General features: G+C 49.6%; 1 protein-coding gene across 9 annotated transcripts in view; it reads left to right on the top strand.

Annotated features, from left to right (window-relative positions):
* The window catches only part of KIRREL1 (kirre like nephrin family adhesion molecule 1), a 115,604-nt gene extending 97,539 nt beyond the window's left edge, over nt 1–18,065 (top strand). For 6 of the 9 annotated variants that reach the window (XM_074318560.1, XM_019751284.2, XM_074318556.1 and 3 more), the window contains 12 exons: nt 3,934–4,091; nt 5,998–6,148; nt 7,187–7,292; nt 7,452–7,600; nt 7,833–7,960; nt 8,636–8,810; nt 8,893–8,993; nt 10,481–10,679; nt 11,934–12,041; nt 12,216–12,355; nt 12,953–13,030; nt 13,288–18,065. In XM_074318560.1, the coding sequence (XP_074174661.1) occupies nt 3,934–4,091; nt 5,998–6,148; nt 7,187–7,292; nt 7,452–7,600; nt 7,833–7,960; nt 8,636–8,810; nt 8,893–8,993; nt 10,481–10,679; nt 11,934–12,041; nt 12,216–12,355; nt 12,953–13,030; nt 13,288–13,764 (1,970 nt within the window). In that variant the 3' untranslated portion in view covers nt 13,765–18,065. The remainder of the gene's footprint in view (nt 1–3,933; nt 4,092–5,997; nt 6,149–7,186; nt 7,293–7,451; nt 7,601–7,832; nt 7,961–8,635; nt 8,811–8,892; nt 8,994–10,480; nt 10,680–11,933; nt 12,042–12,215; nt 12,356–12,952; nt 13,031–13,287) is intronic. The other 3 variants (XM_019751285.2, XM_074318557.1, XM_019751283.2) reach the window with 1 other exon arrangement.
* The last annotated feature ends 2,420 nt before the right edge of the window (nt 18,066–20,485 follow it).

Here is a 20,485-nt window from a genome sequence, read left to right as displayed (position 1 = left end):
TGGACTGGGATCAGGAGACCTGGGCCATTGTTGCACCCAAGAGTCTGAAGCGGTCACAACCTCTGGACATTAGTTTTCTTGTCTGTTATATGGCAAAATGACATCAGCCTTTTCTTAACTGCCACTTTGCTGCTCCCTGCTCAAGGAGTTGTAAAACTGTGAAGGTCGGGGCAAATGTGAGGTGTCGGAATAACTAAGGACTGGAGGGATCCCATAGCCAATTTCATTGGCTATAAAGGCCCTGAAGGACTAGGACTCAGGGCTAGTGGATGACTTGCTTTTCCTCTCTGGCGAGGACAGAATGGGAAGAATTACCAATGGCAAGGAGTAGGATTGAAGCTAGAGAGCAAGAGTTAACTGACCACCAGGAATGGGCATGGGAAGACCAAACATCGTCTTCCATCCCTTGTTGCAGTGTGTGTGAGCACCATGCTGGACCAGGTACTCCAAAGGAACCATGAGATTCTTAGGAGACCTCTCTTTTTTCTCTCCCCAACTGTCTCTGTTTTGGGTGCTAGAAAGTGCTACTTCTGCCCTGGAAAACTCCCATCCTAATAAAGAGGCCCTGATAATCTTCCTTTCCCTTTCCCACCCAAGCACAGAGACAGAAATAAAGAGAAATGAAGAAAGGCCAACCAAGCCCCTAGGTATTGTAGGAACAGGGCTTATGATGGTGTCCAGTGGCTTGGTTCAATCAAGGAAGGCTTCCTAGAAGAAGAGAATATAAATGGGAACCGCAGATTGAAGCATATCTTGTTAAAAAGCTTGCAAGTCAATTAGGGAGAGCCGCATCAGTGAGGGAGCTGACTGTCTTGTTTTGACTGCATGGTTGGTGTTAAGGGTGTGGGCCTTTGTAGCCTATTTGGGCGGACGAGGGGAGCAAGGAAAGGCCCCAAAAATAAAAGAGATGAAAGATTAGTCTGACCGCTTCTTTCCCTTCCTTGTCTCTCTTGAATTCTCAAACTACCTGCCACCTGCAGCCTTGAGGACACAATAATGAGGCAGGACATTTGTCACATCTTCCCATTTACTTTCATACACAGAGCTTTTGCTCATGGTAGTCCAGAGCCCACTTACTGGGCAGGGCAGAGTCAAAAGTGGGCTGTGTCCAGTGCCCAATATCAGCCTTACTGCACAGAGCCAGCTTGATCAGCTCTGCCCACCAGCAGCTATATGCCTCCAACCCCCACCCTAGGCTAGGCTTCTTCACAGAATAACCTTTCATTCTTCCTGCAGCAGGACTTTAACAAGCTGCCTCCCACCCCCCCTCAGACACAGACATAATATAGATCTACAGACCTGCAGCTCCCTCATTATTCACAGTGATAACAACTTGAGTGCAGCAGTGAGAAGCATAGTCTAGGGTCAGTAGCCCTGTCTGTGAGCACATTTGCTTAAACTCCCTGAGCCTCAGTACCTTATCCATAAATTGGGATTAATGGTATTTATCATGAAAGGATTAATGAAATATACTTGATGGTGAGGATTAAGTGACATCATATACACAAGGCACTTTGGCTGACACTTGGTGACCATTCAGTGAGTAGTAGAAACATTGTCGATTGCATTACAGTTCACACATGTCCTTATATCCCGGATCTCATTTCCCCTTCACAATTACAACCCTGGGAAATGGGTGTTCATGTTCTTGTTGAAATTTTACAAACAAGGAAACTGAGGCCACAGATACATGCACATATTGATATGCAAATTTGTCACAAACCATAAAATTTGTTCATGGACATACACATGGAAACATGCTGTCCAACTGATGGCTGAGCAGACACCTCAACAGCCTATTTTCCTTTGCCCCAGACATGGAAAGAAAGGTGGACTGATGACAGAGGCGACGGATGGGACGGTCTTTCCCTGAACAAAGGGAAAGGACCAAGCTTACCCATGAAGGGAGAGCTGATGGGAAGAGAAGCCTGCCCGCAGGAGGGATTTCTTGTGTCTGGATATGGTATCCCTTCATCCTCCCAGCCCCCCGTAGAAGCACAAGGCCTCTGCTCATCCAGGACATTCCTCCTGGGTGTGCCAGCAAGGCATGATCTTGAGGGTCCCAGGTGCACCAGGAGACCCTGACTGGCAGCTCTTCATCCAAGTCTTTCCACCTTTCTCTCCTTCCCATCCCATTTCCAAATCTGCACTCATCTGGCACTGGAACCAGGTGCACCAGTGAGCAAAGAGGAGGAGCCAGGGATTCAGTGGATGATTCACTAGCCAGAAGTTGGAGACACTGATGGTTCTTGTCCAAGCAGTAAAGCAAACACATTCCACACATCACCCATGCCCCACGCTACAATCCATATGTGATACCTCATCTGACCTTCATGAGGGCCCCGTGGGCAGGCACTGTTATGTCTCTGTTGAAGAAACAGACTCAGTGGCTTGAGAGACTCAGCCAACATCACATGACAGGTAAATAAAGGTGCCAGGATTTAAAACCAGGGCAGCCTGATTCTAAATGTCATACTTCTCCCATTCTACAACTCTGCGTGCATGAGTTGAGCAAAATGTTGGGACAGGCTACAAGAAGTTCCTTTCTCCTAGAAACCCCAGAGTGGAGACCATCATTTCATAAACTTTAGGACAGCCCTCCCCACCACTGTACTCCATGGGCCTCCCAGGGTTCACTCTGAAGAGTTCCCTTGGAGTCTTTCCCAGTCAAAACAAACAAAACCCTTATTTCTAGCCTGATGAACACTAGGTGGACCACAAAAATTATAATCAAAATTTGTCTGCCTTTATCTCATCAATCACTTATTCAGTAATTCAGCTAATATCTCCTAGGACATGCTCACCACCGAGTTCTGAGCTAGTCACTGGGGCTTTAAGAGAAAGTAAGAAGTATCCTCTGCCCTCAGGGAACTTACAGTCTGGTTCACCTGAGCATTTAGAAGTCTGTCGGGATAGGACAGGGAGAGACCCCCTGATTGCCTCGTATTCGACATCTGCAATTCAATTCCTTCAGCACTTCACAAGAGCCTACTTTGCTCACATTCTGGGCACTGGAGACTGTAAATATTAGTGAGGCAGGGTCCCTGCTTTTCCGGGAATAACGGTTTGGTGGCGGGGTGTGGGAAGTGGGGGGGCGAGGAGGTGTGGCTAATCACCATGAGTAACCCAAACACAAGGTACATGGTGTGAGGAGCTCTGAGTGACTTGCCTGGACACAGGTGGTGGTTTGAAGGGGGGCGTGGCGTGGCCTGGAAGGCCTTGTGCAGCCACTGGGATGCAAACAGGATGGGTAGCACTTCAACAGGAACTCTGAGGGAAAGAAGAGCAGAAGCAAAGACGAGGTGATGAGAGTGCAGGACTTGGCCTAAGGAGCCCTGAACAGCAGGCTGAGGTGCTTGGAACTCATGCTCATGGTAGTTGGTAGCCATAGAAGGTGTCCGAACAGGGCAGTGTCAGTCTTAGCTGTGCTATAGAGAAAATAACCTGCCAGCAGTGATGGATGAGTTGGAGCCAGCAGGGACTAGAGTCAAAGAGTCCATTTAGGAGGCTGCTATAATGGACCCACCCATCTGGCTGCTCCAGGGCAGAGGAGCAGGCAGGAGAGAATGAATGGAAGCAGCTCCACGGAGGTAGCCACCTTTCTGTGCCAGGCCCTCCAAGGTATGAGCTGTACTCAAACCCTGACTGAGATAGTCTAGCACTTTCCTAATTTGAGGCCATTCCCCTTATCTGTATGTATCCTTGAGCAATGGCAAGGGATATAGTACCAGAATATGGTACAGGCTGTTGAGGGCCTTGGGTTAAGCCCCCACAGGAGCACAGATAAAATGACTATATTGGGGAATAAGGGTGGCACCGCCTCACCCAGGAGTGGGCGTGAGGAGGGAAGAATGCCTTCAGAGACAGGGGTTTTGGTCATCAGGGTAGTGTTGTCTGAACCCTGGACTGACTTTCCTTTGCTCTGCCCCACAGTCCCCCCGGAAGACACCAGGATTGATGGAGGTCCTGTGCTTCTGCTACAGGCAGGCACCCCCCACAACCTCACGTGCCGAGCCTTCAATGCCAAGCCTGCTGCCACCATCATCTGGTTCAGGGACGGGACGCAGCAGGAGGGCGCTGTGGCCAGCACGGTGAGACCCTGCCTGCTCCTCCAGCTCCTCTTGGTCCTTATCCCAGATCACCTTTCCTTTCCCACTTGGGTCTGACCACAGACTCAGGGGGCTGCAGATGAGAGAAGAGGCCTTAGAGGTGATCTGGTCCAACCCTCTCATTATACAGTTAGGAAGACTGAGGCCCAGAGAAGAGAAGTGAACTCCCAGGTTCACAATACTATTCAGTAGTTGAGCGGAGACCAAGAATAATAGTAATAATAGCTATGTGGATGAAGCACCTACTGTGTGCCAGGCACTATGTATGCCAAGCTCTTTGTGGACAGTGTCTCTTAATCCTGACAGGAGCTTCATAAGATAGGGGTTATTTCCAACTCACAATGAGGAAACTGATGGTCAGAGAAGTTGAGTGACTTGCCCCAGGTCACACAGCTGGCATGCACAGAGCTGGGGTTTGTACCTGGGTACAGGTACAGACAGTGCTCTCTCTATTGAGCACCTTGACCTCCTTCCCTCATCCTCTAGTTGGCACATTTCTTCAGTCGGCCCAACTAAGAGGCCGGGGAGGCAGGGATCATTGTATACATTTCATAGATGAAGAGGTGTGGCAGAGAAAGACATCACGTGATTTGCCCAGAATCACATGGCAAAGTTGATAGTGGAGATGGATCAGAATCCAGATCTCCTGTTTGGCATTCCTTCTGTCGTCTGGGGGCTTTTAAACATATGTGTACCCAGTCCTTTACTATGTGCAGCAAGATACACTTTTCATTGTAGTGTTTCCCCAAAATGTCACTCACCTGTGTGCCTTAGAGGGTGGCCCCAGAGCAAACCTGGATTAGCTCTGCCCTTGACACCTTGGACCATTCACTTCTCTCTGGCTTTAGTTTCACCATTTGACAAATGAGAGTTTGGCCTCGGTGGTGCTTAACTTTTTCACCACCAAGAACTCTCTTATTTTTCTCCTCTAGGATTACATGTATTGAAATACTCTGGCAACCAAGCAAGCTGATTTGTTAATGGCCACTAGTCGTCCACCCCTCTTTTTTAATATTCCTTACTTAAAGACCTTGGCGCTGCAAAGCAGCACAAGGGAGCCGCTGTTACTGCACTGGGCCGGTTCTCCTGTGACCCAGGAGAGATATGTATATTGCTGTCAAGGTGCAGGCCTTACTTTGGCTAATAGTATGGTTTGCCTTTGGCAGTTTGCAATAAGGAAACAGCCCTAGGGTTCCTTTGACCATAGTTAGGGATCTCAGGTTGGATACCACAGAGCCAGTTAGAGACTTTTGAACCTGAGTCCTTTCCCTGCCCTGAAGGAGTTTATGGTCTAGCAGGAGAAACCTAAGATTGCAAATATCCAGACATGATGCCTAAAAGGCATGGCAGAATGTGCCTAGAGCCGTGTGTAAGACAGACTGCCTGCGAGACAAGTTCAGGCTACGAGAGAGTCTTGAGAGCTGCAATGGCTAAGGAAGCCTTTGCAGAAGAGGAGGGACGTAAGCTGAATTTAGAGAATTCCAGGAATGAGGCTCAAAACCGTGGGGAAAACTGTGCTACACACACAGTGAACTCTAATGCAAACTATGGACTTTAGTTAGTATCAATATTAATAATGTATCAATATTCGTTCATCATTTGTAACACATGTATCACACTAATGACTCATGTTAGTAATGGGAATTGTAGGGTGGAGGAGGAGAGCATATGGGCATTCTCTGTAGTTTCTTTCAATTTTTTTATAAAGTTAAAACTTATCTAAAAAATAAAGTCTACTAACTGAAAATAAAACCTGAGCAAGAGGTTGGGTCTGGTGGTGGGGGCTGAATTTCAGGGTAAAGTGCTTCTCCAGCATAAGCCCAGTTCTGAATCAGGTCACCTTGAGATAAGTTGGACCATGTCTCCCACCACCCTTGTCCCACCCCAGGAACTGCTGAAGGATGGGAAGAGGGAGACCACCATCAGCCAGCTGCTCATTAACCCCACAGACCTGGACATCGGGCGCGTCTTCACCTGCCGGAGCGTGAATGAGGCCATCCCAAGTGGCAAGGAGACTTCCATCGAGCTTGATGTGCACCGTGAGCAGGGTCCCCAGGGGAGCTGAAGGGTTGGAGTGGGGTGGGGAAGGGAATGTGGGCACTCTTGAAGAAGCACAGAAGAAGCCTCCAGGGGCCCCAGGACAGATGCTCACTTTCCTCATCCTGTGAAGATTCCCTGGTTTTACCAGTGGGCACTGAGGGTGGTGAAGAGGCATCGGCTATGAGTTGGGCAGTTCCCGGGTCTAAACCAGTATGTGGCTTTGCGTAATGATTTAATGTCTCTGAGCCTCAGTTTCCAATTTTATATATGTGCACAAAATAAAATACAGGCATACAATCCCTTATCCAAAATTCCAAACTAAAAGTAATTTGGTGGCTAAACCTGACCCGAAACTCTCATCTTTTCTGTAACGCACTTAATCCGAATAGTCATACGTTGCACTGCAAAGGTATTAACGTATGTTACTATGGGTATTAATGTATGTTACTAGTATTGCCATACACTACTGGGGTTTTTACATAATAAATGGTCCATGCACACCATGTACCCTTCTAAAATTTGAAAAATTCCAAATTCTGAAACACATAGTCGTTTCAAGGGTTTCAGATAAGGGACTGTGGACCTGTACCTGCTTCTCAGGGTTGTGAGCATTAAATGAGATATAACGTAAGAGCATCTAGCATGGAGTATTCAAGCTGGTCCGTGTTCAATCAATTACCCTTGCCCTGGGCAGGGAGGGAGTGTGGGCAGCGATTGGTGAGATACCCCACCCCCATCCCTTTCAGTGAGTCAAGCGAGCCCGCACTGGCACCTAGTGGCCACCGTTGGCCATTACACCCACTGACTGATTTGTCCCTTCGGTATAATCCTTGGTGGTCAGTCACCCTTAGACGGCCCCCTAGAGGCTCTGTGGGGTAAAGGTGAGGAAGACAGCTTATTTATTGGAACTGGTACACTGCAAACTCAAATTCCCAGATCCATCCCCACACAGTGGTGGTATCTGAGTATATGTGCTAGGGAGAGAAAAAGAAACGAGGCACAGAAAAGATCCTGACTTCCTGTCCCCTGTTTTGCAGATCCTCCGACGGTGACCCTGTCCATTGAGCCACAGACTGTGCAGGAGGGTGAGCGTGTTGTCTTTACATGCCAGGCCACAGCCAACCCTGAGATCCTGGGCTACAGGTGCGAGGAGCAAGGACTGGGATCAGTCTGGGGAGGGTGATGGGTGGGGAGGGTGATGGACAGGCCTTTGAAACCAGGAGTAGGCTGCTGGGGAGGACAGTGCCACTGGATGTGGGTAAGAAGGCTCCAAGCCCTGACCCGTGTTTCCTCCTCCCCCAGATGGGCCAAGGGGGGCTTCTTGATTGAAGATGCCCATGAGAGTCGCTATGAGACAAATGTCGATTATTCCTTCTTCACGGAGCCTGTATCCTGTGAGGTTCACAACAAAGTGGGCAGCACCAACGTCAGCACTTTAGTAAATGTCCACTGTGAGTAGCTGCAGGTACAGGGGCATAGACAGAAAGCGGGGATGAGGACATGGGGTGGGGGCAGAGGGCAGGGGCCTGTAAAGGTTCTGGGTGGAGTTAGGGAGGCTCCAGGAAGCTGAGGAGACCGAGAATAGACACGGGGAGGTAGCAGGGCAGGAGAGGGTAGAGAAGGCCGATTGGAGCTTACCCTGATGACAATGAGACCCTAACAAGCTGCTCCCTTCTACTTCAGTTGCCCCCCGGATCGTAGTTGACCCTAAACCCACGACCACAGACATTGGCTCTGATGTGACCCTCACCTGTGTCTGGGTGGGGAATCCCCCCCTCACCCTTACTTGGACCAAAAAGGACTCAAACATGGTAAGACGCTTGCTGCCTCTCCTGGGTGTTGGGAGCAACAGGCACAGCCACCAATGGGGAAAGGGCATGGTCGCCAGTGGGGGAGGGAGCAAAGGAATTGCGGTATCATTTTTGAAGTTGAACCTGGGATATTTCTAGGGTCTTGGGATTTGGAGGAGAAAGACAGTGCTTGCAATCAACCCCCACCCTCCTCACAGAACAGCTGGCCAGTTCAGTGGCAGTGGGAGGGACACGCTGACCTATGTGTAGGAGGAGGAAGAGGGCCTGAGAGGGATTGCAAAAAAATGTGGTGAATAAATGCTACATGGGAAGATAGGGGACCTAGAATGGGTCACTAGAGAAGAGAAGGTTGAATTCTTTAGCACTGTGGAGACCTGCATTAAATACTTTGGGCCAAAATTTCAGGAAGAAGGATTTCAGAGTGAAACATCCACTAGAGCAGATCATCTGAAGAGGCTGCATCCTCTGTGAAATGACCACAGCCTCACCTGCCCTCTGACCCACCCATCTCTGCCCCCAGTCTGTGTGCAGAGATGGTGTGTTTAAATGCCAACCTATTTAGAGTCAAGAGAGGGACCAGACAGACTTGGGACCCCATTTCCCTTCTGGGAATTCACTTGCGGCCCTTCCTGCTTTCTTTCCAATGCCTCCCATGCGGGGCCCACATGAACCTAGGGGCCCAGGCCTCCTGGCTCCCCACCCGAGGCTGCTCTCTCTGCCCAGGTCCTGAGTAACAGTAACCAGCTACTGTTGAAGTCTGTGACCCAGGCAGATGCCGGCACCTACACCTGCCGGGCTATCGTGCCTCGGATCGGAGTGGCTGAGCGGGATGTGCCACTTTATGTCAATGGTGAGTGTTCTAAGAGGGACTGGGCCTGGGTGGGCAGGCATTGTAAATTCCAGCTGACCCTGACTCCCTCTTCTGCTTGCAGGGCCCCCCATTATCTCCAGTGAGGCGGTGCAATATGCTGTTAGGGGTGACGGTGGCAAGGTGGAGTGTTTCATCGGGAGCACGCCGCCCCCAGACCGCATTGTGAGCGCTGGGATTGGCATAGGGCATGAGCATGGCCAGCCTCCTGCTTCTCTACTCTACACTTTCTTTGTCTATGTTCCTACTTGTCTCTACTTCCAATCCTCCAACTTTCTGTCTCTCTGTCCCTTTCCCCACTCAAATGCCACCTCCCCTCTTACTTATTGTGTGACCCTGAAAAAATTACTTAGTGCATTGAACCTCAATATCCTCATCCATAAAATGGGTGCAGTGCTCCTACCCTAAGAGGTGCTGTGAGATGTAATTGTGACAGCAGGTGTGTAAGGCCCAGGGGAGCTCCTCACTGAATTCATTGTTAGTTCCCCTTGGCTACCACTCTTACACTCTCTTCTTCCTCATGTCCCTCCCTTTCCTTCTGATCTTTCCCTTGGTTTCTCCCCTTCCCTTTTCCTCTCAGTCCTGCCTTGTCAGCTCTCCTTCCCACCCCATCCCACATGGCACTCCCCTCCCTTCTGCCTTCCTCCTCAACCAGCTCCCTCACCCCGTCCCTCACTCCTCTCCCCTCTCCCCCACACCATGAGCCATTAATTCCTTCCATAACCATTAATCGTCACACCCCTCATCACATTTAATGACCATTTGGCTAACTCCAGGGCTGCCCAGGGATACTTCATTACCACGGCTGCCCGGGCAGCAGGTGGCTTGGCTTCTGGGGGCTTTGCTTGCAGAGCAGGGAGGACTGATTCTGGAAAGGTGCCAGTTCTCAGCCACTATCCACCCCTCGGGCTTTACACAGAGGGAAGGGACACAAAGTGGGGGCTGCCCCCCAGGAGGCCAGGGCTGAAGTACCCTGGGACACCCCTCTCTGGTAATAACTCCTCCCCATTATGAGAGTCTGTGGCTGGGTTTCCAGAGCCAGTTGGGCGGGTTCGTGTGGGGCTAGATTTAGGTTGGCTAAAGATAAGGTTGAAGATTGAGGAATATGGAAGAAAACTTGAGTATTGTCTAGCCTGTTCCTCTCACTTTACAGATGAGGAAACTGAGGCCCAGAGAAGGGAAGGGAGGCCACACAGGGACTCAAGGGGAGTACCAGGACTTCAGCCCAGTGTTCTTGACTCCCTCATCCAGGATATTTTCTACAACATAGGGGGTTTCTAAATGCCGGTTCATTGGGTCAGCTGCACCCACATCACGTAGGATCCTTATAAAAATAGAGATTCCTGGACCTCTCCCCAGGAGATTTCTATTTAGGAGATAAGCCCCCGAGAATTGTCACTTTAAAGAATGTCCTAGACATGTTTGAATGTTCCTGACATATGTCTCAGTCATGTTTGGGAGCCACTGTTTCTCCTAGACTGGAGGTTCGACACTAAGATTTGAAGCAGCACGTGTGACTTAGGTTTGTTGCAGGGTGTGTTGGGCTGGTCTTAGGGGTACACAGGGCACATGGGGTAAGGATGCCTTGAAGGTGGGTCAGGTGTCCCTGCCATCTGCCCCTGCCTTACCCCTTCCTGCCTTTCTCACCCCAGGCATGGGCATGGAAGGAGAACTTCCTGGAGGTGGGGACTCTGGAACGCTACACGGTGGAGAGGACCAACTCAGGTAGTGGGGTGCTGTCTACGCTCACCATCAACAACGTCATGGAGGCCGACTTTCAGACCCACTACAACTGCACTGCCTGGAATAGCTTCGGGCCAGGCACGGCCATCATCCAGCTGGAAGAGCGAGGTGACAGCAGTGTTGGCTGACAGCCAGGGCCCAGGGCAGCTGGGGATCCAGCTCCCTCTTCTTTCCCAGGGCCAGGCCCAGAGGGAGACAACTGTGTCTTGGGCCTCCCCACCAGAACCTGGCCTTGTTGCTCCGCTGGGGAAATCCACTCACTTTTAAATGCTTATTGAGCATCTGCTATATGCCAGGCCCTGCACTAGGGGCTGCAGAGACCAATGTGAATAAGACAGAGTCTCTGCCCTCAAGGAACTTTAGTTTCAAGAGGAATTTATAGAGTGGCAGCAAATGACTTCAGATGGAGAAATGTCAAATGATCTGTGGAAGGGAATAACACTACCCACATCGTTGGGATGGTATGAGGATTCCATGAGAGAATATTTATAAAATACCTGGCCTATAATAGGTGCCCAGTAAGGTTTGGTTCTCCACCTCTCCAAGAATCCTTAATCTGATAGGAGACACATGTTCCCTCCCCTAAGACACTTCTAGTATGACTTTTTTGGAAGCTTCCAAGTCTGAAGAGAGAGAAGACTTTTTTTTTCTTAACTAGGCATTTGACATGGGAGATACGGGGAAATAATTGGGGATCCATTCAGTTCTGTCTTAGCTGAGGGTGCCAGCAAAGGAGGTGGTATAGAAGAAGGCAGTAGACAGAATAAGACGGTGCTTAGCAGGCAAGGCTTTCTGGAGGGGAAGAGCCTTACACAGATCTGATCCATCCAGAAAGGGAGAGAGAGCTGGAGGCAAGAGTCCCAGGTCGTTCTCAGCTCTGGGGAGAAGGAGCAACCAAGGAGGACTGTTTAATCCTTGGGTGGGTGGTGCAGATGGAGCCATCACAGTGGTGGGACAGGTGATAAAAGTGGTCAGAGCACACATGGCAAATTGTAGAGTTTGGAGACAGCTGACCTCAGACGAGAGCCCAGCCCAGGAAGGAGAGACCAAGCCTCACAGCAAGGTGGGCTGCAGGAGTGGGACAGATGGATCACTAAGGCCAAGGTCAAGTTGATGCCCAAACTGCCAGGATGAGATGTGACACCCCGCCCCCCAACTCTGATCTAGCTGAAGCTCAGGCCTAAACCCAAACACAATGCAGACTTTCCTCTCAAGTCCCATTGACTTAAACCAAACCTGTACCCAATCCAGGGATGCTAGTGGAATTTCTGGCCTTGTGGACAGCCTGGCCTTCAGCCAGTACTGAGCTCAGAACCCGGGGTGGCTCCTTCCTTACCTCCTCCTTTTCTTCCTCATCTGAAGAGGTGTTGCCCGTGGGAATCATCGCTGGGGCCACCATCGGCGCGGGCATTCTGCTCACCTTCTTCTTCATCACCTTGGTGTTCTTCCTCTACCGGCGCCGCAAAGGCAGTGAGTATGGGCCCCGTGGGCCACCACCCGCCCCCCACTTCTTCCAGGGCCCCCAGGAGGCAGCGCCTCCGGGGCCCAGGAGGGTGACATTTGCATTTCCCAGGCCAGGTGGGTACAGAAACAGCCACTGTAGAGGCTGGCAGAAAGTGTCCAAGCTGTCTTTCCCTGACCCAGGTCGCAAGGACGTGACCCTGAGGAAACTGGACATCAAGGTGGAGACAGTGAACCGCGAGCCACTCACAGTACATTCTGACCGGGAGGATGATACCTCCAGCATCTCCACAGCGACTCGAGTCATGAAAGCCATCTACTCGGTGAGGGTCCTGTTCCTCCCTGGCCCACTCCCTTCTTTATACTCTTGGGACTGGCCCCACCCCAGCTTTCTAATAACCACTGTTACTCGCTGCTCCCTCGGTTGGCTTACCTTAGTCCTGCCAGATGTGCACATGCACATGTTCACATAAGCACACGTGCAGACACACTGACACGTGCGCACATGCACACACACTTGAGCACACTCCCAGGCTGGTTTCCCGCCAGCAGAGGATAGGAAGGTGGGGCCCCCCCATAGGCCTTTGCCCCATTCTTGACAACCCCCCCCCCCAGTGTCAGAATTGGAAATCCCTAGAAGTTTTCTCATCCAACTGCCTCATTGCTGAGTCCCAGAGAGAGGCAGTGGCATACTCAAGGTCACATTGTGTGTTAGCGACAAAATTGGTGTTAGACCCCAGGTCTCTGGCCTCCTCCCACCACATCACAGCGTCTCTGCTGGGAGAGGATACGGAACTTGAGCCTGCCCGTGATCCCACACCCTCCTGTTAGTAGATGGCCTCTGGTTGTGGGGAGGGGTTTGGCAGGGGGGACAAGAGCAGGCCCTCCATGTCCTAATGCCACTCAACACTGCCCCACAGTCCTTTAAGGATGACGTGGACCTGAAGCAGGACCTGCGCTGTGACACCATCGACACCCGGGAGGAATATGAGATGAAGGTGGGAACGTGGGAAGGGGACAAGGGCATGACGACCGGGGGGGAGCAGAGGGTTCCCAGGGCCTGAGGGCAGAGGGGAGGGCAGTTTGCGGAGGGATGGTCAGGAGGTTTCTTGAAAGAGCAGAGGAGGTGGATAGGTATTCACTGGGGACACAGGGCAGAGCCCGAGGAGGAGGCCCCAGGACGATGGCAAGGTTTGATCCCCCGCCCCCCCAAGAGGGAACTCCCTCCTCCATCATCTTCTCTCATTGCCCCCAGGACCCCACCAATGGCTACTACAATGTACGTGCCCACGAAGACCGCCCATCTTCCAGGGCAGTACTCTATGCTGATTACCGTGCCCCTGGTCCTGCCCGCTTCGACGGCCGCCCCTCTTCCCGTCTCTCTCACTCCAGCGGCTATGCGCAGCTCAACACCTACAGCCGGGCCCCAGCCTCCGACTATGGTCCTGAGCCCACAGCCCCTGGCCCTGCTGCCCCAGCTGGCACTGACACAACCAGCCAGCTGTCCTACGAGAACTATGAGAAGTTCAGTTCCCATCCCTTCCCCGGGGCAGCCGGGTACCCCACCTACCGACTGGGCTACCCCCAGGCACCACCCTCTGGCCTGGAGCGGACCCCATTCGAGGCATATGACCCCATTGGCAAGTACACCACTGCCACTCGGTTCTCTTACACGTCCCAGCACTCAGACTATGGCCAGCGCTTCCAGCAGCGCATGCAGACTCACGTGTAGGGGCCAGAACCTGGCTGGGGCGTCTCTGCGGAGCAGAGGAGAAAATGTTCCCTGATATTCAGGGGCGTTGCTCATTGCTCCTGTCCCCAACCAGCCTTCCTCCTCCCACCGTGGCAGGTGGGGAGCAGGTCGACCGGAAACACCTCACCTGAGGATGGTGCTCTGTGCATGCCCCAGCCTCCTGGGCCTGCCCTTCCCTCTTCTTCGGGAGGATGTGTCTCTTCTGACCTGTGAGCACACTTGGCCCCAGCATGGGGACAGGAAAGTGAAGGTTGGGGAGAGCAGGGGGGGCAATTTTTAACATTCCCTTTTTATTCCACCGCTCTGGTCTCCCATAAATGGGACGAGCAGGCTTTGGCCTAGGGGACATGAAGTGTAGGGGTGAGTGGCTCTGGAACATATAGGTGGAAACAGGATGGCCTGGCCAGTCCCTCTGTCATCTTCATTCATACTCTGGTGCATCTCTCCTTCCTCAGGACTGCAGAAGGGACCTTGGGTTCATTTTATCTCTGTCTCCAGAATAGCTTTGCCACTGAGTTCAAGTCCAGTCATCATTCAGCTGAGATGAAAATACCAGTCATCCTGGCTGGACACCTGTCTGTAAGCCTGCAGAGAGATCCAGGTGTCTCCAGTAGCGCTGCCCCCTTTCCTTCTCCTCTATGATGGACTAGCCAGATAAGTCAGGGGGTCATGATGGAGAAAGGAAAAGTCAGGAACCATGGTGTCCTGATTCATCAGCAAGACCGCTATGTGCTACCTAGCAGTTTCCAGAACCCACACTAGGGGGAGCCCACCCAAGCCCCCTTCTTCCCAACCTGCCCCACTTCCTTGCTTGGACTCTTGAGCCTGCCTGGAGGGTGAGAGTATGTGTATTATAACCTATTTTTCAAAGACGAAAAAAAAAAAAAAGAAAAAAGAAAACCTCAGTTGGAAAATAAATAAATAAAGCTGTAGGGATTCTCCCACCCAAATACCAGTCCCAGTGGAAAGGAAAGGGGCATCTGTTCTTCTCCACCAGATTCCTAACACTTTCCATCACTTTTTCGATCTCGAAGCACTTTGAATCCACTTTTAAACATTCAGGTGGTGAGACTTGTCTTGCAGGTGGGCTCTAACAAGCTTAGGGAGAGGACCTGGCTCTCAGACACCTTGTCCAACCCTAGAGCCACAGCTGGTTAGAGGCCACTTTCCAGGGAGTGTGGGAGATGTTCTCCTTAGATAGGTTTTGATTGATTGTCTTTTTTTTTTTTCTTGGACCAATCATATTCCTCCTTCCACTTTCAGTGCCTTGAGCTCTGGTTGACCATGTGTGGGTAGCTGTGCAGGGAGCAAGTATTGTGAGCCTCAGACATGCTGTCAAGTTTTGCAGAGTTTAGGGGACAGAGAGGTGACGTGACCTGGAGAGGAAGGGGGCCTGGTAAGAGGAAGAGCAGACAGGGTAAGGTGGTGCAGAGGGCACTGTCTTCAGCTGTGTCCAGTGCTGCCACTGCCCCCCCCCCATGCACGCACACATTCCACATGGCCCTTTTTAGACACCACCTGCTAACCAAAGAGAACCAGCACTCCAAAGAGAACCCATACCTCTGTCTGGCCTCCCCTTTCCAAGAAGCAGAGTTGAGTGTGCTCCTGACTCACTCAGCCCAGACTGGATGGTCAGGGCCTCCCATGCAATGCCCAGAATGCACATCGCCCTTTCTTGCGATCACCATTCATTAGTCATGTTTGCTTTAATGAATTACATGCTCATCAGCCATGGGCCATCACAGCCCTTGCAGATGGGTCTGTGGGGTGACATTCTCTGTCATCCCCCTGCTGGTAGGAATCAGCTTATGCCGGGGAAGAAAGCTCCAGTTTCAGCCTTGCAGCCAGCTGCCTCTGCATCATCCTCCATTTCAGCAGGGGCAAGCCGCGTGCACAACCTTCCTGAGACATGATCCAGGCTCCCAGCCATATTTGAGCCCTGGAAGCTAACAGCTTCCTGTGCAGTCCTTTTATGTGAGCTCAGTGAGAAGGCAAGTCCAAGACACTGGTTCCTCGGCACACAAATTCATGCATATTTTGATTATTTTCACAGAAACCAGGAGCCATTGGTAATGCAAACAGTTAAAATCTAAAGATGGTGGCTTTTTGAACAGGAATATTAAAAACAAAACAAAATTTGTTTGGGGTTTGGCCAGATTCTCTTATTTCCTCTTTTTCTTTTTTTTTTTTTTTTTTGGTTTAAGTGCTGGGCCCATTCTGCTAAAGTGATGGAGACGAGGGGGCCATTAGTTTTCTGATGCCTGATACAGAGCTACTTCATTGTTCTCTGTTACTTAACACATTAACTGGGGCCTCCTGGGTACCATGCAAGTGCTGCCCTGCAGGACATAGGAAGACATCAGCCACCAAAGCCATCTCTGTCCGCTGCAACTGGCACTCTGGTCAGATCAGAATCTGAATTGAGACCTGCCTGTTACACCAAATGGAACCACTTTTCTGGAGAATGGGAAGGTACCCTTGAACATAGAGCTTTGTTGTCTAAAGCTAGAGGTCTTTAGTAGGGTGCCTCAGTACTTGATGTGGTCAAATCCTGACCACAAAGGTCCTGACCACCTTTGACTATCTTGTTTTGGTTAAGGGGCTAGAAGTCAGGAGAACTGGGACCCCATTCGGAAGCTGTCATTTACTGAGTAACAGCCTAACCTCTTCATTACCCCTGACTTTCTGGTCTGTAAAATGAGAGAGAAGGGTTGCACAAACTAGAATTATTCTGCTCTTTTTGTATTTATTTGGTGAGGTGGAGAGGTCTGGCCATCCTTTTCAAGGAGCTGCGAACAGAGCTGAGGGATGGAGGAGTTGAAACGTTCTTTTGAAAGAAGCTTTCACCACTGGCTTCATTATTTTGTCAGAAGTATTGTGAATGAATTTTCACTAGGAACCTCTTGACCCCAAACAGCAACAAAAGCATACCCTAAACCTCAGTAAAGTTGATGTGGGGTTATCCTTTGGACATTGGGTAACTGTACTCCCCACTTAGAATTCTGACATTTTTGCAAAGGTGTCTATAGCCAGGGCAGGGCATAGTAACTCCTTCACTGTGTATCCAGGTTTCAGGCAACTTCCTCTGTGGGGAAAAATGGGTGTAACTACCAGCCACCCAAGTCTTTGGGAGTGTTTTCCTGGCCCCTGTAAGTGTAAGGGATCACTTACAAGGTGAAGACTGCAGGCTAAGGTGTCTTGAGCCAGAGGGCAAGGTGTCAGTACAGCTGACCCCTTTGTGAACGAGCAGGTAGGAAGGGCAGCTGGTAGACGGAAGATGGACCCAGCAGTTCTGACATAAATTCTGGATCTTGAAGAGGGTCTTGTGATTCTGGGTGAGCCATTGTTTATGTCTTTGAAGTGCACATACCCAGGGATGTAATTGGAAAGACATTTAATTTTGTGAAGAGGCTATAAAATTAGCATTTAAATATCCCATTCCCTTCTCCTCCTTTCATGGAGGCCAGCCTCTTTCTAAAAGGACTCACCTTTATCAGCTTGATTCACTTCTGGACTGGTGGAGAGGACAGAAAGATGTGTGGTTTGGGAGATGGTGGGACGGGCAAAATCCCATTTTCTTGCATCACTGTGAGGGAGCTCCTGGCCCTGTTCCTGGAGAAATATTTGCTGTGTAGAAGTCACAGGCCATACTGGATGGTTCTGGTACAAGCCTGCCCTTAATAATAACTCCATTTGTATATACCTATTACTCATTCCTACCAGTCTCCTGCCCCCACTCCTGGCTTTCTGATGTTCCCAACCCAGTGGCCTTGTCAAATGTTGGTGGGCCCTCTTCTGCTAGCTTCTGGAGATCTTCAGATATTGCCTCTGGAAACACCCCTAACTCGGGGGAGATTGCTGCCAAGCTGCCAATACAATCAAAATCTCCACACAATCTTGTTAGCAATAGTGACCCAGAAGATTGGGCTGCCTCCAATTTCACCAGAAATAGGACTCCCTGCGGTCACATTTTCTACCCCAACCATTCTTGGGATTACAACCTCCATTTTCAGCTCCTATTGAATTTTCTCCACCCAAACACCAATAATAAATGGATCCACGATGATAATTAAGAAAAGAGAGAAAAATATTTTTATTAGGACAAACCATCATAGATTTTTAGCAATGTGTATCTGTGTGTCCTTCACAACTTTTCCTATTCTGCCTTTTTTCATTTTCCTTTTTTTTAAATATTATGTACTATATTTTTAGTCTCAAACACACTATATATTATATATATTTAATTTTTATATATATAAATATAAATGTTCTAAAAAGTACCATGGTTTGTGTTATTAATGCATGAGCAGCTCTAGTTACTTAAAAACTTGCCTGATTTGGGGTGAAATGGTCCAAATTTGGGGGGAAAGATAGGAGATTTTTGGATTCAGATCGTAGGCACTGTATTTGTGTCACTCCCAGGCCATGGGACAAGCACATTTTTTTCCCACCATTTTGTGACTGTTGCAGAAACCTGAGGACAATTATGGCAGTTCAGGGACAAACAGATCAAGGCTCTGTGTTTTTAGAACACAGCATCAAATGTGCTGTGCCAAATCTGATTATGGGGATAAGTAAGGGGAAGACTGAATGTGGGATCAAGATCCGAAAGGATTTGGGAGTAGGTGAGGGAGCAGAATTAATTTCGTTTATTAAAATGCAGTGGTTTGGGTAAAAAGCAAAACTACCAGGTCTCAACCTTTTAAACTTGTAGTGAAGCAAAATGAAAAAATGATGTATACACACAGAGGCCGTTCTGCGGAAAAATTCTAAATTCTCCTAGTTTAGTAGAGTTTGCAAATATTTGTCTTTGTTCATTTCACAGAAAAGGATAATTAAGATATTTTCAGATGTTTTTGAAAGCTGTAAATCATTAGAGAAATACAAAGATTTATCATTTTCCTCATCCATTTAACAACCAACCAAACTGAAAATGGTCCACAGTAGCCTTTTTGTACACAAAGGACATAGGACAGTCAGAGACAGAGATAGGAATGTAAAAGTAGAAAAACACTTTAAAGTTAATGCAACCTACTTCCAAGAAGGTTGAGGGTCATAGCCCAGAGCTACCACTAAGGAAGAGGCAGGGAGCAGTGGGGGCTGCAGACTGTGTCCAGGACCAAGAGCCTGTAGGTATCCCAAGGCAAGTCCAAACAGGATGGGAACATGCAGGGTGAATCTTGAGGCTGCAGCCAGGTAAGTTGAACTGGCACAGGTAAACACGGCATGATTGTTGGGATCCAGGAGCAAACAGAATAGAGTGAAACAAAAAATAGAGAAGAAATAAGTTTGCAAACATGGAGGCCCAGGTGAATTCTGTTAGGCCAAGTAGTGTTAGGTGGGGTATTTCCTGTGCTGTGTCCACTTGGGATGCCTTTTATTCCTCACTGCATCCCCAGAGCCCAGCAAGGACCAGGAGGCACCTTGGGACAAGCTTCACCATTTGCTCCTACCTGACTTTACCTCTCTGCATCTCACTTTTCTCCTCTGTAAAATGGACTATTAATAGCTCCTATCCTATATAAAATGCTTAGCAGAGTTCTTAGCACATGAGTACACTGTACATATTAGCTTTTGTGAACCTGGAGAAAGGTGGGCCGTGGGCATCTGTCCCCTACCCCTTTGCCCTTTCCCTGAAAGATGTCAACAATTGCCCAGGGGTTATGAAAAAGGCATGAAATCTGAAAGGAGAAGATTTAGGTTAAAATCCCAGCAGTGTCTTATGGAACGCCATGATTCAGGGCAGCTCAGTACACCTTTCTGAGCTACTTTTTCTCATCTGCAAAATGTTGTGAGCACTCAAGGAGATGAGATGTACAAGTGCTCTTTGTAAATTGTTAAATGCTATTTAAACGTGAGTTGATTACTTTGGTCTTTTAACACTGTACCACCCCACCCCCACCCCATCCCCACTATGCAGCATCCCACGCCACACAACTCATTGCCACAAACATAACCTCCACCCCTGTACATGCCCACTATATACTGGCAGCTCTAGCAGTGACCTAATATTAGGGAAATGTGCCCATCCAGCTAGACACAATAGAGCCTATCTTGCCAGTCCCCAGGGTTCTAAAACTAAAAGACCAGGACCCTGGGTGAGGAAAAAGATCACTTCATGGACACTCACTTTCCCATTTCCTTTATTCATTGTAATCAGCGACACAGAGGCAACTTCCCAGAAAGAGCAGAGCCATCTACTCCCAGAACTGAATGGAGGAACTCTGTCTTTTCTCCCTCTCCACATAATACTGCTCTCTTGGTGGTTGCTATGCAAACATATCCTGCCTTCATTTGCAAACTGGGGAATCTTTCCTATTTTGAGGCTCAGATTAATGTTTCACCTCCCCCACAGAGACACCAGTTGGGACTTGACCCTGTAAATACTCCTGGTCTGGCCCCTGCGTCGTGCTGTGGCCTGAGGAATGACCAAAACCTCGTCTTCTCAGAGCCCTCACTAAAATAGATGCTTAACTGTGGATCATACAGTCTCAAAAACAAGGCACTGCTGGGCCCTTCTGGTCCAACTATGGACCCAGTGTAGGAGCCCCTCTTCAGCCTCAGAGACAAATGGGCTCTGTCTGCATCAAGACCATCAGGGGACAAGAAAACAGGGTGGCTTTTTATGAAGTGTGAACTTTGGACCCTGAATGTTTGGGTTTCCCTCCAGCTTCTCCATGCCCTAGCTCTGTGCTTTTGG

Source organism: Rhinolophus sinicus, linkage group LG14, assembly GCF_036562045.2.
Source record: "Rhinolophus sinicus isolate RSC01 linkage group LG14, ASM3656204v1, whole genome shotgun sequence".
Taxonomy (NCBI): domain Eukaryota; kingdom Metazoa; phylum Chordata; class Mammalia; order Chiroptera; family Rhinolophidae; genus Rhinolophus; species Rhinolophus sinicus.
Note: the sequence above shows the minus strand (reverse complement) of the source record. Positions and strands in the feature narration are given on the sequence as shown.